The sequence below is a fragment of the Pleuronectes platessa genome, chromosome 19 (assembly GCF_947347685.1).
Source record: "Pleuronectes platessa chromosome 19, fPlePla1.1, whole genome shotgun sequence".
NCBI classification, from domain to species: domain Eukaryota; kingdom Metazoa; phylum Chordata; class Actinopteri; order Pleuronectiformes; family Pleuronectidae; genus Pleuronectes; species Pleuronectes platessa.
In genome coordinates, this window is record NC_070644.1 from 8,128,970 (window position 1) to 8,143,057 (window position 14,088).

Genomic DNA, 14,088 nt, shown 5'->3' on the forward strand with positions numbered 1-14,088 from the left:
AGGAAGATGACCTGGAAGTAAATAAACATCACGTGTGGGTGCGTTTGAAAATGTCGACCGACGTAGAAGCTAAAAGAACCAACCCTGCGTCTTCTCAGGTAATTTACAGCAGTTCTTAGTGTCAAAATGACCCAGTCTCCTCCTTTATAATCTTCAATGTGTGTGCGTGTTTGCAGTCTGAGGAGCGCGTGGACTGGAAGAAAAGGAAAACAGAAGGTGAGTGAAACAGCGACGTGTAGCTGTTAGCTCCCAGCTGCGTGCATGCTAACAGGTGGATGGAAGCAATAGGCTTCGTTTTCTTACAAACATTAAATTCAAGTGCTAATTAACTGTCTAAAAATGGGTGAATATGTAGATTTTGTGTGGTTTTAATGTGGGGTTTTTTGCCACAAAATGAAAACACGATTCCTTATAATGTGTCACTCAACTTTTAGTAGAGCAGGTTTTATATTTAGTAATTATACGGTTCCCCTGAAGATTCCAGTGTCCAAGTGTTTTATTTATACATTTTACAAATCACATATTTGGTGAGGTGAGCCTCATGTCGAACAGCCTGCACACAATCTTTATATTAAAATAAAAGTTTCTTCTTTTAAGCACTTTAATTTTGAAGGCTGGGAAGTCAGTGCTCTCGCCTATATATTGATATGATTAATATAAATGATTAAGTAATTATTGAAATAGCTGTGGATTAATGTTCTGCCCGCCACCTATTGATTAAGCAGTTAACTATTGCATCGTGAACATGAAATCATATCTGAGAAGGAAAATGCACATCAACACATGTACATGGGGTCTTTAATAGATACAGCATTGCCTGATTGTAATTGGTTAAAAACCCAAAAGGTTCTGCCCTTACATTGCAGATATTAACAGTCTCGTGAATTAGATTTTCTCATTGACCTCCTTGATTCTTCCTCATTTACAGTAAAAGATGCCAAGAAGCAAAGGAAAGCGGACAAGCTGATCAAACAGTTGGACAAGCAGAAAGAGCAAGAGGCTGAAGACCGAGCCGAACTAGAAAGAAGCCAAAACAAAACAGGTAGCCGTCATCATTTCATGGTCATGTGTTGTTGTTTGCCTGTATGACTGAGAACATGGGGCTGTAAGATGTCATCTTCTAGTGCTAGGTCGGCCGTACACAGTGAGTGTGGCGCTGCCAGGATCTGTCCTGGACAACGCTCAGTCCACCGAACTTCGTACATACCTGGCCGGACAGATCGCTCGAGCCTGCGTCGTGTTCTGTGTCGATGAGATCATTGTGTTCGACGAGGAAGGGGACGATGTCAAGTAAGTTATTGATGTGGAGGCACAACTTACTTGTGGACACCCTTAGGTTATCAGGAAAGTTCACTTTTTGGGTTCATCCCACAGGAGCACTGAAGGAGAATTCACCGGCATTGGGAAGAAAGGGCAGGCCTGTGTTCAGCTCGCCAGAATACTTCAGTATCTCGAGTGTCCCCAGTGAGTAGGAACATGTTTTAAGCAGGTCACTGGTATCGGTCAGTTTGATCAAATTGTGCTCACATTGTTTTCTTCCCCATCAGGTACCTGCGCAAGTGGTTTTTCCCAAAACATCAAGATTTACAGTATGCAGGTGAATAGAAATAATTACAATTTCCTTGCATAAACACTGCTTTGACAGCTGTGGGGCCCCTCAGACATTACTGGACTCTCCAATTGAACTGTTCGCACTTACTGTTTGCACTGAAGTCCCTGCTTATTTTAAAAGCTGGTGTATGGATGTGTATTATTATCTGTGCATTCAGGTTCACCTAAGATAAGAGAATTACCAAAAAGGGGCCTCACCTCTGAATCATAGAACCTATATTTACTTTGAAGTAAAATTACAGTAAGAGTTAATTTTTAACAGCAGGTATTAACAATGTCCAATTTTCACATGTCACCTGTCTTTATCTCTCTCAGGTTTACTAAACCCTTTAGACAGTCCTCACCACATGAGGATAGACGAGGAGTCAGAATACCGAGAAGGAATTGTCCTCGACAGGCCGACCAAACCAGGTCAAGGTTCACTAGTCAACTGTGGCATGAGAAAGGTGAGCAAGTGTTTCCACAAGGTCCCTGTCATAGACAAGGCGTGGACTAAATTGTATTATTTCTATTTGAATATAATGTACTCTCAAAACTAATGATTATTTTCTTTACCGGTTCATATTTGGGGTATTCTCTGGATTCAGTGATATGTCGACTGATCTATACAATGTCAGAAAAGTTGTTTAAAAAATACAAATTTGATATTATTTAAATGTCTTGTTTTGTCCAACCAACAACTGTCCAAAACACAAATATATTAAATGGACTGACCTTATCATCGAAGACCAAGGAAACCAACAAATTCAAAATGAACACGCTGAACCCAGTGACATTTTCTGTGCATAAAATTTACTACTTCAGCTCCTTCAGCTCCATCCCTCCGATCACTGCTGCACAGACTCTGGCTGCATTTGCGCAAAATCGCGACGTCCAGGATATTTTGGAAGATTCGTCGTCCATCTTTATTTACAGTCTATAATTTGCTCCCTCAGGAAGTTCGTATTGATAAACAGCTGCAGTCCGGACTCCGAGTCACAGTCCAGCTCAACGAGGCGCAAAATCAAGGTAATCTTGTCCATCAGCCTGAAACTCTTCTGACATTGATGTTTTCTCTGGGTCCAGTACTGACTGTCTGTGTCCACATGTCGTCCCATTATCCTCAGAAAGTAAAATTTCTAAAGGTGTGGTGGTGGCTCCACATGTGCCCAGATCTGAAGGAGGTCTCTACTGGGGATACACTGTCCGCCTGGCGTCCTGTCTCAGTAGGTTTACCATTCTCTGAGTAACCTTCTTTTTCTCGAGCATATGCTGCAAAATGATTTCCTGTGTTTTGGGATGAGGGCTGAATCCAGCATGAGCTGTGTTGACTGACGTGTCGTTCCTGTCTGTTTGTTAATGCAGGTACCGTTTTCACAGAGAGTCCGTATAAAGAAGGATACGATCTGACTATTGGCACATCCGAGAAAGGCGGCGACATGGACCAAACCGCACTGTCGCAATTCAAGTAGGTTTCGGAGATGACTAAACAGGAAATCTGAGAAGTTTATCATTCCAGGTTCAGACTACACAACTAAGCAGTTCACACAAAGTCTTAATGTCTTGTGATCGGGTGTCTAGCAGTTAAACACGAGCTTGTCTTGTCTGGTCTCTTTGTGCGGCTCATACCCAGACTTAGCTCACTACTAATTTTATTTCTGTTGTAGTGGTCGTCAATTTCTGTAGAACCGTCTGAGACCCCCCCCCCCCCCCCACTCGGATCGCATCTTTCACACAAAGTGATCAGCTATTACAGATCAAAAACTGTTTTGGCTCCCATCTTGGCCTTTTGCTGCAACTTCCAAAACACATCTGCGAGTGGAATATCGGGCAATTTTTTTTTATTTTGAACTAAGCTTCAGCCCCCGTGATATCAGCCCAGCTCTATGGATGTTTTATCAAGTGGTTGGGTCATCTCTGAAATGCCTCATCAGCTCAATGAATTGACATAGTATTTTGTACGGGCCTCCACGACCCTGAAGATGAAAACCTACTGATTATGATTTGCTGACTTTTCCTTTCCTCCCACTATGAGGTTGACGGCTGTGGTTTTTAATGTCTTAACAACTATGAGACATCACCATGACCTCTGATCAACGCATGAAAGCCCGCCATGGTTAATTATAATAACTCTGCTGATCCTTTAACTTCTTCTAGCCGCTATTAGGTCTAATTCTTCAACACTTTGTTGTATGACTGACAGCAGATTTGCTAGCATGTTGTTGATTTATTTGTGTAATTATTAATACTTTTTAATTTTGTTTTAGTAGTTAAACTTTGGACTGCTCTCTTCCTTGCAGTCATCTTTTGGTGGTGTTTGGGGGTCTCCAGGGATTGGAGGCCAGTCTAGATTCAGACCAGAACCTGGAAGTGACTGACCCCAGTGTTCTATTTGACATTTACCTGAACACATGTCCAGGTCAGGGCAGCAGGACCATTCGCACAGAGGTGAGGATGGAGACCTTTGTTAAACCAACCTTTACAGATATTTGCACACTTTGTCTATGACATGTAAATATTTTATGATTTGTACTTGAGCTTCAAATATCCTGTTCTGCTAATCATATTTTGAAAGTGTATTCATGTGATTATTTCTTCTGCCTTTTTTTTTTTAAACAGGAAGCCATCTTAATTTCCATGTCAGGCCTGAGACACAAGATCACAGCTGCTTTTTCAGATGTTTCAACTGGCTGATTTAATAATGAGTGATGGAGGAACATAAAGACATGTTTGTAGATGTTTAATCATCTTAATGGTGTCACAGAGTTGTTAAATCAAAATTACAGCAGAGTCTACTGTGAAACAGCCATTGTCTCAAATCCACAGATCACTGCACCGGGTGCTGTCATTGCTGTACACCAGATCAGATTTCTCCGTGTGTTGCTATTGAGTTACCATTCTGTATTTTTCTAAATGACTCAACATATTGTACAGATACAGCTACTTTCTCTGAGTTTGAACTGACTTGTATTTGTTTCAAAGCAGATACTTGGTTTTATACAGTACAGAACATTTCATGAAAAACTGTTGAGACCAGCACAACATGTCAACATCATCAATTAACACCAGTCTTCTTTAGGTTTCTGAGCAAACAGGCCAAACACCTTTGAAATGAATTGGAGATTTTGAGTGGTGCATCTGCTTTTAGTCACATCTGACAATTCTAACTTTCTACAGAACTGCAGGTCTTTGCAGCTCTTTGATTGTCTTCCTGATGCATGCTGCAAACATCTGCACCTTTTACCATTTCCTTTTTCCCCTTCCTGAAGATAAATGTTAGAAACCATTTTAGAGACATATGTGGACTCAACACAATTGTTTAAGACTTGGTTTACTCTTTATTTAAATAAATTAGTTGGACATAATACTAAAAACCGAGCTTTTGCGTCATCCAGAAACCTTGGGAGTTTAAGTTGCCATCTTCTGTGGTGTAGATATTAACTTTTACAAATTTAGCATTGATACAGGAGCACCACAGATCAAGTATATGTTGTCTATTTATTGCTGACCAATAGATTCACAAGTACAAGGCTTCTGATCAAAACCAGTCAAGCGTTGTGAAACAAGCCTCACCAGCAGATTCAGTATATCTGAGTGGTTGGATTACTTGCAAAAGGCAACACTGTTTAAGAAATCCCAGCCTTCTCTCCATCATGTTTTACATACAAATTGTAACGTAACTTTCAGTTTAATCGTGCAGTTCTAAGAGCAACATACCAACACTTAACAAGGCCATGATATATTTGAAATTAAGTCTCATGCGCTGGAATGCCATTGAGGTTTTAAAAAATTAAAACATTTAAAATATGAGGCAGGGGGTTTATGAACTGTGCAAAACGTCCAAATCAACATCTGAGGCAACAAAAAAAGTGCTAATTTCTAATTCAGGGTTTATCAACATTTAAACAAAAGTAACATTTGTATCTGCAGAAATTGATTTCTGAATTTTACTTTCTGGCACATGTATGTCAGAATATTACAAAACACCAATGATAGACGTGCTAACAGTTTTGTAACTGTAACTGTTGTATCAATCTAAATAAACTTCAGTAAACCAATGTGTTTTATCCTCACTCTGTTATCACCTGATATTTACATCTGTTCAGTTTTGTGTTTCCATAGCAACAAGATTAAAAAACTGAATTATTAATTAGACCCGTGGTCAGATTAAGTCATGTTTACATATTCATATAAACTATTTTGCCAATTCAAAACTAATTTCAACATACAGATGCTATATTTTAAACCATTTAAGAACATTGGGGTCATAATTCAAATGAGACGTATGTAGATGTTTTTTGGTACTGATTTAGGAACTGTTACAAAAAAAATTGTATCACTGCAGTTACTATAGTGTATATATATATATTCTATATTGTATAATGGACAAATAAGGGCTATATATAGAGTATTTTGTCAGCCACTTATTGACATAGCTAATGCGATCAGTTATATACACTCCCACTTCAACACGGGAAACAGTGCATTTCCGATACATAACCAAAATATTATAAACATGTAAAAATCAATCTTTAAAATCAGTTTCTTTTCTATCTACAAAAACACGACTGCCACGTGTCAATGGGGACGATACGCACAGTGTTTCAGAAACCTCTCGAAAGTGAGTTTTGGCGGCGGAGCACATTTCATTATATCTCGGCAATCATTCCGTTTTCCCCCCCAAGAGCAGTCGTCCATCACGTAGTGATTTGAAGGCCCAATCGGGGAAGTCAACAAACATCATCCACCCCTCGGTACTCGGTCATTCCTCCGTGAGGGCAGAGAGACCTCTTAAAGGGTTTTCTGTGTGTTCACCAGTCGGGGTGAGTGAAGGTGATGTTGTACTGCTTTGCCCAGCGTGCAAACACGTGCTTCTCTGTAATGAAGCGGTGGTGGTTTCCTTTCCGACTTTTCTCGCTCTGTATGTAAGTGACACATTCATCAGGCCCCCTGGGTTTGTAATAGTGATAGGGAATCTTCTTGGATCCAGGTTTTTTTCTGGAAAACAAAATATTTCATCATATGTTGGTTTTGCTGCCACTTTCCTTTGTGATCTATAATAATGTGGTAAACATCTTGCAGCGCTGAAGTTCTACTCACCCACAGTGATTGGGTGGAACCATCCCATATACTGTTATGTTATCGCATATCTCAATGGCGATGACCATTGTGAACCAGCCTGTGCTCAACCACGAGTGAGATTTTTGTCTGAGCAGGAAAAAAGAAAAGAGAGTTTACCCAATACTGAGGTAACTATATATACTAGAGCCTGTCCGGTTTATTGGTTGGTTGATTAAAAATAAGTCAATATGATAAATATATATTAAATTTGATATATATGTCCATCCCAGATATATCAATATTGGAAATGAATGTTTGCTGATAACTGCTAATATGAAAACAAATATTTTACAGAAATAAAGACATACAGTTTTGTGCAGGAAAACACTCAATTATCTCAAATCAATTAATTGATTTGAGATGTTAACAATGATTAATACAATGTTTACAAAGCTAGAAACGGTTACAATCCCCAAACAAATCTGCATTTATGTTTACACTTTATGTAAAAAATATGTTAATGTTTATTTTCTTAATTAGGGCCCGAGCACCGAATGGTGAGAGGCCCTATTGAAATTGTAGGCATTATTCTTATTATTATTATTAGGGCCCGAGCACCGAATGGTGAGAGGCCCTATTGAATCTGTAAGGATTTTTATTATTAGGGCCCGAGCACCGAATGGTGAGAGGCCCTATTGAATCTGTAAGGATTTTTATTATTAGGGCCCGAGCACCGAAATCGGTGAGAGGACCTATTGAAATTGAAAAGATTATTATTATTATTATTTTTCTTCGCTCAGTGAATTGGCTTTTTGAGGGCTTTAACGTGCTCAAAAAGTTTCTAAAGTGTACAGTAAATTAGAAATGTGCGCAAGTTTACGTATTCTGAAGTATTTGGGAACGGGTGTGTCAAAACCGCTCAATAGCGCCACCTACGGAAAAGCCCCTCATTTAGCATTCACCGATCATCAAAAAAAACAAAGACTATTGTGTATCATGACTAGATGCACAAAAAAGTCCATCAGTGCATTATGAATAACGCAACAGGAAGCCCGCCAGTTTGACTTTAGTGGCCATTTTGGTCATATTCGATATTTTTTCTTTTAAGTACTCCTCCTACAGCTTTCATCAAATCAACTTACAATTTAGACGATCGTCATCACAACAAAATGGAGATCTAAAGTTATTGAAGGATTAAGTTTTAGCAAAACCATCTGACCGTGGTGTGGCCTCAAAGTTTGATTAAACGCCATCAAAACACAGGCTCCTGTATCTTGGACATATTTTGTCCAATCGAGTCCAAATTATACACATAAGACAAGAGTCGCGACCTGAAGACATCGGTACAGAAATCGTGACTTAAAATCACAGCGTCCCCTGGTGGCAACAGCAAATGTCTTGTTTTTCTATGTCTTACAGTTTGACTCACTTCTCGTAGGGCCTTCATCAAATCAACGTAAAAATTTGATGCATGTGTACAAAACAAGATGAAGACCTAAAGTTATCAAAATTTAAACTTTTCATCAATCTGTGTGACCGTGGTGAGGCTTATAAATTTGATAAACAAAATGAAAACACCATGTCTGTAGTTAATGGTCCAACACTGCTCTCTAGTGACTTAATATTGAATTACACCTGTAGTGCCAATATTAAGGCACCAGAGGTCAGTGTAACACCATGGTTTGATCAAGACACAAAATGTAACTATTGAAAAAGCCATTTCGTCCCCTCTTCCCCCAATTTAAATCTGTCTGGAGCCGCACAACATATTTGATAACACAGGTTATAAAGTTATATATATACATATATATATATATAGTTATACAATATATATAAAAACTATAGTTTGTTGCATTTATTAAATAACAGAACGACAATAAAGACAACTGTTGACATTTAACTGGTATTTTTACCTGCTACAAAATAGGAAAACACCATACTCTGACCATGGCGTGGAGTCAAAGTCTGATCACATGCCATCAAAACACGAGCGTCTGTATCTTGGACATATTTGGTCCAAACAACTCCAAACTAGACATGTAAGACAAGAGTCGCGATCTGATGACATCTACAAGGACACCATGACTTAAAATCCTAGCGCCACCTGCTGGCTACAGGAAGTGAAGCGTTTATTCTTGCTGCAGAGCTTAAAACGCACGCAAGGCAGAGACGTGCGCTTGGTCATCGATCGCTCTCTCTTCCCCGACCGCAACAGACTTGAAATTGCCTGTGCTCGGGCCCGTTAGTGCTACAACGTAGCCCTAGTTATTATTATTTTTTTCCGATTAAACTTATTGGCTTTTTGAGGGCTTTAATGTGCTCAAAAAGTTGTAGGAGTTTGCAGTAAATTCGAAGGCGGCTTAAATTTACGTATTCTGGAGTATTTTGAAAAGGGCGTGGCAAAATGGCTCAAGAGCGCCACCTACGGAAAAGCCCCTCATTTAGCATTCACCGATCCTCAAAAAAAACAAAGACTATTGTGTATAATGACTAGATGCACAAAAAAGTCCATCAGTGCATTATGAATAACGCAACAGGAAGCCCGCCAGTTTGACTTTAGTGGCCATTTTGGTCATATTCCATATTTTTTCTTTGATGTACTTGTCGTACAGCTTTCATCAGATCAACTTCAAATTTAGACGATCGTCATCACAACAAATTGGAGATCTAAAGTTATTGAAGGATTACGTTTTGGCAAAACCGTCTGACCGTGGTGTGGCGTTAAAGTTTGATGAAACGCCATCAAAACACAAGCTTCCATATTTCAGACATAGTTTGTCCAATTGAGTCCAAACTAGACACATACGACAAGAGTCGCGACCAGAAGACATCACTGCAGAAATTGTGACTTACAATCACAGCGCCCCCTGGTGGCAACAGGAAATGTCTTGTTTTTAAGACGTGTTATGTTTTTATGTACTACTCGGAGAGCTTTCATCAGATCAACTTAAAAATTAGATGAGACTCTACAAAACAAGATGAAGATCTAAAGTTATCAATATTTAAACTTTTCATCATACCGTGTGACCGTGGTGAGGTCTCAAAGTTCGACTAAACGCCAATATAAGCGAGCTTCTGTAACTTAGACATATTTTGTCCAATCGACTCCAAACTACACATATAAGACAAGAGTCGCGACCGGAAGACATCTACCTAGAAATCATGACTTAAAAGGAAAGCGCCCCCTGGTGGCATCAGGAAATGTCTTGTTTTTGTACATCGTGCGCTTTGATTTATTTGTCGGAGAGCTTTCATCACATCAATTTAAAATTTAGACGGGTGGCATCACAACAAGATGGAGATCTAAAGTTATCAAAGAAACAACTTTTCGACACACCGTCTGACTGTGGCGGGGCGTCAAATCAGCTCGCCATGACACACGAAAACGCTTTAAAGGGGACATATTCGCTTTAAAGGGGACATATTATTTCCATTTCACCACAGTTGATATGGTTCCTTGGGTTCTTAATGAAATGTCTGTAAAATATTTTGGTAAAAATACCCCAAGGATAATTTAAAACAGCACCTTTATACTCTGTCTAAAACAGACCTCCTCAGATCAACCTGTTTTGAAGGCCCCGCCCCCCTCTCACCCCGCCCCCATCTTACCCCACCCCCTTTCACCCCTCTCATCCCTCCCCCTTCTCACCCCTCCCCCCTCTCATGGAGGTGTAGGACATGTGCTTGAATGTGTTCTCACTACAGAATGCATTCAACATCTATAGAGCAGATTATGGGCCTCGTGAAAATTTACGTATTCTGGGGTATTTGGAAATGGGTGTGGCAAAATGGCTCAACAGCGCCACCAATGGTGCTTTCCCTCATTTACGGAGAAACACCTCATTTAGCATTCACTGATCCCCACGAAATTGAAGACAGTTGTGTATCATCACCAGATGCACAAAAAACGCGCTCGGAGCAATATGAAAAACGCAACAGGAAGCACGCCATTTTCGATTTCGTGGCCATTTTGGTCATATTCCATAATCTTTTACTTTGATATACTTCTCGTACAGCTTTCATCACATCAACTGAAAATTTAGACGAGTGTCATCACAACAAGATGGAGATCTAAAGTTATCAAAGAAACAACTTTTCGTCACACTGTCTGACTGTGGCGGGGCGTCACATCAGCTCGCCATGACACACGAAAACGCTTTAACTTCCGTGTTCATGGGTCCATCTCCCTCAAACTACATGTGTGTATCATCAGCCCCCCTCCCTTGAAGATATTCAGATGGTTTTAAAGAATGGGCGTGGCAAAATGGCTCAACAGCGCCACCAACAGAGCTTCCCCTCATTTATGGAGAAACACCTCATTTAGAATTCACTGATCCTCACGAAATTGAAGACAGTTGTGTATCATCACCAGATGCACAAAAAACGCGCTCAGAGCAATTTGAAAAACGCAACAGGAACCCCGCCATTTTCGATTTGGACCATATTCCATGTTTTTTATTTTCAAGTACTTCTTGGAGAGCTTTCATCAGATCAACTGAAAATTTAGACGAGTGTCATCACAACAAGATGGAGATCTAAAGTTATTGAAAGATCAATTTTTCGCCACACCGTGTGACCGTGGCGAGGCGTCAAAATGTGACTAAACGCCATCAAAACACAAGCTTCTGTATCTTGGACATATTTGGTCCAATGGAGTTCAAACTACACATGTAAGACAAGAAGCGCGACCTGATGACATCAACAAAGACACCATGACTTAAAATCATAGCGCCACCTGCTGGCTACAGGAAGTGAAGCGTTTATCTTGCAGCAGTGCGCAAATGCATGCAACGCTGAGACGAGCGCTTGGTCATCGAACGTTCTCTCTTCCCCGACCGCAACAGACTTGAAATTGCCTGTGCTCGGGCCCGTTAGTGCTACAACGTAGCCCTAGTTATTATTAGGGCCCGAGCACCGAATGGTGAGAGGCCCTATTGAATCTGTAAGGATTTTTATTATTATTATTATTATTATTATTATTATTATTTCCCTTTGGGGGGCTTTTTCAGGGTCTAGACATGCTCAAAAAGTTATGAAACTTTGCAGGAAATTCAAGGTCTGCGGATATTTTAGTATTCTGGAGTAATTGGAATTGGGCGTGGCAAAATGGCTCTACAGCGCCCCCTGGAACCAGCCCCTAGGTTTCCACATAACGGATTTTCATCAAAATCTGGATATAGGTGTATCGTGACCAGTCATGAAAAAAAGTCTCATGGAGCATTATGAAAAACGCAACAGGAAGTCCGCCATTTTGCTTTTAGTGGCCATTTTGGCAATATCCCACATTTTTACTTTTACGTACTTGTCCCAGGGCTTTCATCAGATCAACTTCAAATTCAGATGAGTGTCATCACAACAAGATGGAGATAAAAAATGATTGAGGGATTTTTTTTTTATCACACCGTGTGACCGTGGCATGGCGTTAAAAATTGGTTACACGCCATCAAAACACGGGCATCTGTATCTCGGACATACATGTTCCAATCAAGTCCAAACTAGACATGTAAGACAATAGTCCCCGCCTGATGACATCTATGCATAAATGATGACTTAAAACCGCAGCGCCCCCTGGTGGCAACAGGAAATGTCTTGTTTTTTGCTTGTCTTACACTTGGATGAATTTCTCCTCATCCACTGACCTCAACCATGTCAAACTGTATCAAATGGGTCCCAAGACATTGACAATGAAGACATAAGATTACCGTGACTTTTCGTCAAACGCCATATGAATGGCGTGGCATTAAAGTTCATCAACTCGCCGTGAAACACGAAATTGCTGTAACTTCAGTGTTCATGATTCTATCTCTCTCAAACTACATGTGTGTAGCAACAGCCCCCCCCTGAAGATATTCATATGGTTTTAAGAAATGGGCGTGGCAAAAAAACTGACCAGCGCCCCCTATAGGGCAACCCCGGCACTACGATGGCCGACATTTATACAAATCTATCGGGACATGTGTCGTTTCATAACAAACAAAAAAATATCTTGGATAGGTATGCTTGACCAAACAGGGAGGCCGCCATTTTGGATTAAGTGGCCATTTTTTTTCCATATTCCACATTTTTACTTGATGCACTTGTCCCAGGGCTTTCATCAGATTAACTTCAAATTAAGATCAGTGCCATCACAACAAGATGGAGATAAAAAGTGATTAAGAGATTGACCTTTCATCACACCGTGTGACCGTGGCGTGGCGTCTTGAGTTTGATTAAACGCCATCAAAACACGAGGTTCTGTATCTCGGACATACATTGTCCAATCGAGTCCAAACTAGACATGTAAGACAAGGGTGCCATCCTGATGACATCTACACAGAAATTATGACTTGAAATTACAGCGCCCCCTGGTGGCTACAGGAAGTGACATGTTTTATACTTTGATGAACTGCTCCTGGCTGATTTACAATATACAGCTCAAATCAGATCAGTCAAGTCATTAGATCATGGTCAGAATTGTGACGTTTCCTCAAACCGTGTAAACATTGAGGTGCGGCGAAGGATCATCCTTCGCCAAAGGACACGATGTTATCATAACTCCACTGTGCATTGTCCTATCACTACCAAACTTCTGTCACATGATAAGAGTACAAGCCTGAACAGCTCTATGTGTCAATATTTCCTCAGTGTCATAGCGCCACCTACTGATTCGCCAGGAAACAGGAAGTACTTTGTTAATCCACTCTGCATTATCCAACCGGCTCCAAACTACTGACCTATGATCACAATACTATTCTGAACAGCTCCACATATAAATATTAGTTCAGGGTCATAGCGCCACCTACTGATCAGTGTGAAAATTAAGTTGTGTTAACATTGTCCAATTGACACAAAATTGCTCACGCTACATCAGAGCGCCTACATGAACAGATATATTTATTATTATTTCCCTTTGGGGGGCTTTTTCAGGGTCTAGACATGCTCAAAAAGTTATGAAACTTTGCAGGAAATTCAAGGTCTGCGGATATTTTAGTATTCTGGAGTAATTGGAATTGGGCGTGGCAAAATGGCTCTACAGCGCCCCCTGGAACCAGCCCCTAGGTTTCCACATAACGGATTTTCATCAAAATCTGGATATAGGTGTATCGTGACCAGTCATGAAAAAAAGTCTCATGGAGCATTATGAAAAACGCAACAGGAAGTCCGCCATTTTGCTTTTAGTGGCCATTTTGGCAATATCCCACATTTTTACTTTTACGTACTTGTCCCAGGGCTTTCATCAGATCAACTTCAAATTCAGATGAGTGTCATCACAACAAGATGGAGATAAAAAATGATTGAGGGATTTTTTTTTTATCACACCGTGTGACCGTGGCATGGCGTTAAAAATTGGTTACACGCCATCAAAACACGGGCATCTGTATCTCGGACATACATGTTCCAATCAAGTCCAAACTAGACATGTAAGACAATAGTCCCCGCCTGATGACATCTATGCAT

At 40.3% G+C, this 14,088-nt stretch overlaps 2 protein-coding genes across 2 annotated transcripts in view; one reads left to right on the forward strand and one right to left on the reverse strand.

Annotated features, from left to right (window-relative positions):
• spout1 (SPOUT domain containing methyltransferase 1) lies at positions 1-5,648 on the forward strand. The gene is made up of 12 exons (XM_053410750.1): positions 1-98; positions 177-216; positions 929-1,042; positions 1,125-1,290; positions 1,375-1,464; positions 1,548-1,597; positions 1,927-2,057; positions 2,547-2,619; positions 2,718-2,816; positions 2,956-3,058; positions 3,891-4,038; positions 4,210-5,648. Exons 1-12 carry the CDS (start codon positions 51-53, stop codon positions 4,282-4,284), a joined length of 1,137 nt encoding a protein of 378 aa, XP_053266725.1. The 5' UTR covers positions 1-50; the 3' UTR covers positions 4,285-5,648.
• The window catches only part of st6galnac6 (ST6 (alpha-N-acetyl-neuraminyl-2,3-beta-galactosyl-1,3)-N-acetylgalactosaminide alpha-2,6-sialyltransferase 6), a 26,071-nt gene continuing 16,298 nt past the window's right edge, over positions 4,316-14,088 (reverse strand). The window contains exons 5-6 of the mRNA XM_053410751.1: positions 6,691-6,798; positions 4,316-6,588 (exon numbers count right to left, since the gene is read on the reverse strand). Of these exons, the coding sequence (XP_053266726.1) occupies positions 6,402-6,588; positions 6,691-6,798 (295 nt within the window). The 3' untranslated portion in view covers positions 4,316-6,401. The remainder of the gene's footprint in view (positions 6,589-6,690; positions 6,799-14,088) is intronic.

What these genes read in the sequence shown, in the direction of transcription:
- spout1 (XM_053410750.1), top strand. Translation starts at nt 51, where the DNA reads ATGTCGACCGACGTAGAAGCTAAAAGAACCAACCCTGCGTCTTCTCAG. An exon ending in CAACGAGGCGCAAAATCAAG is followed by an intron (nt 2,620 to 2,717) that starts GTAATCTTGTCC and finishes CATTATCCTCAG; the next exon opens with AAAGTAAAATTTCTAAAGGT. An exon ending in GCAGGACCATTCGCACAGAG is followed by an intron (nt 4,039 to 4,209) that starts GTGAGGATGGAG and finishes TTTTTTAAACAG; the next exon opens with GAAGCCATCTTAATTTCCAT.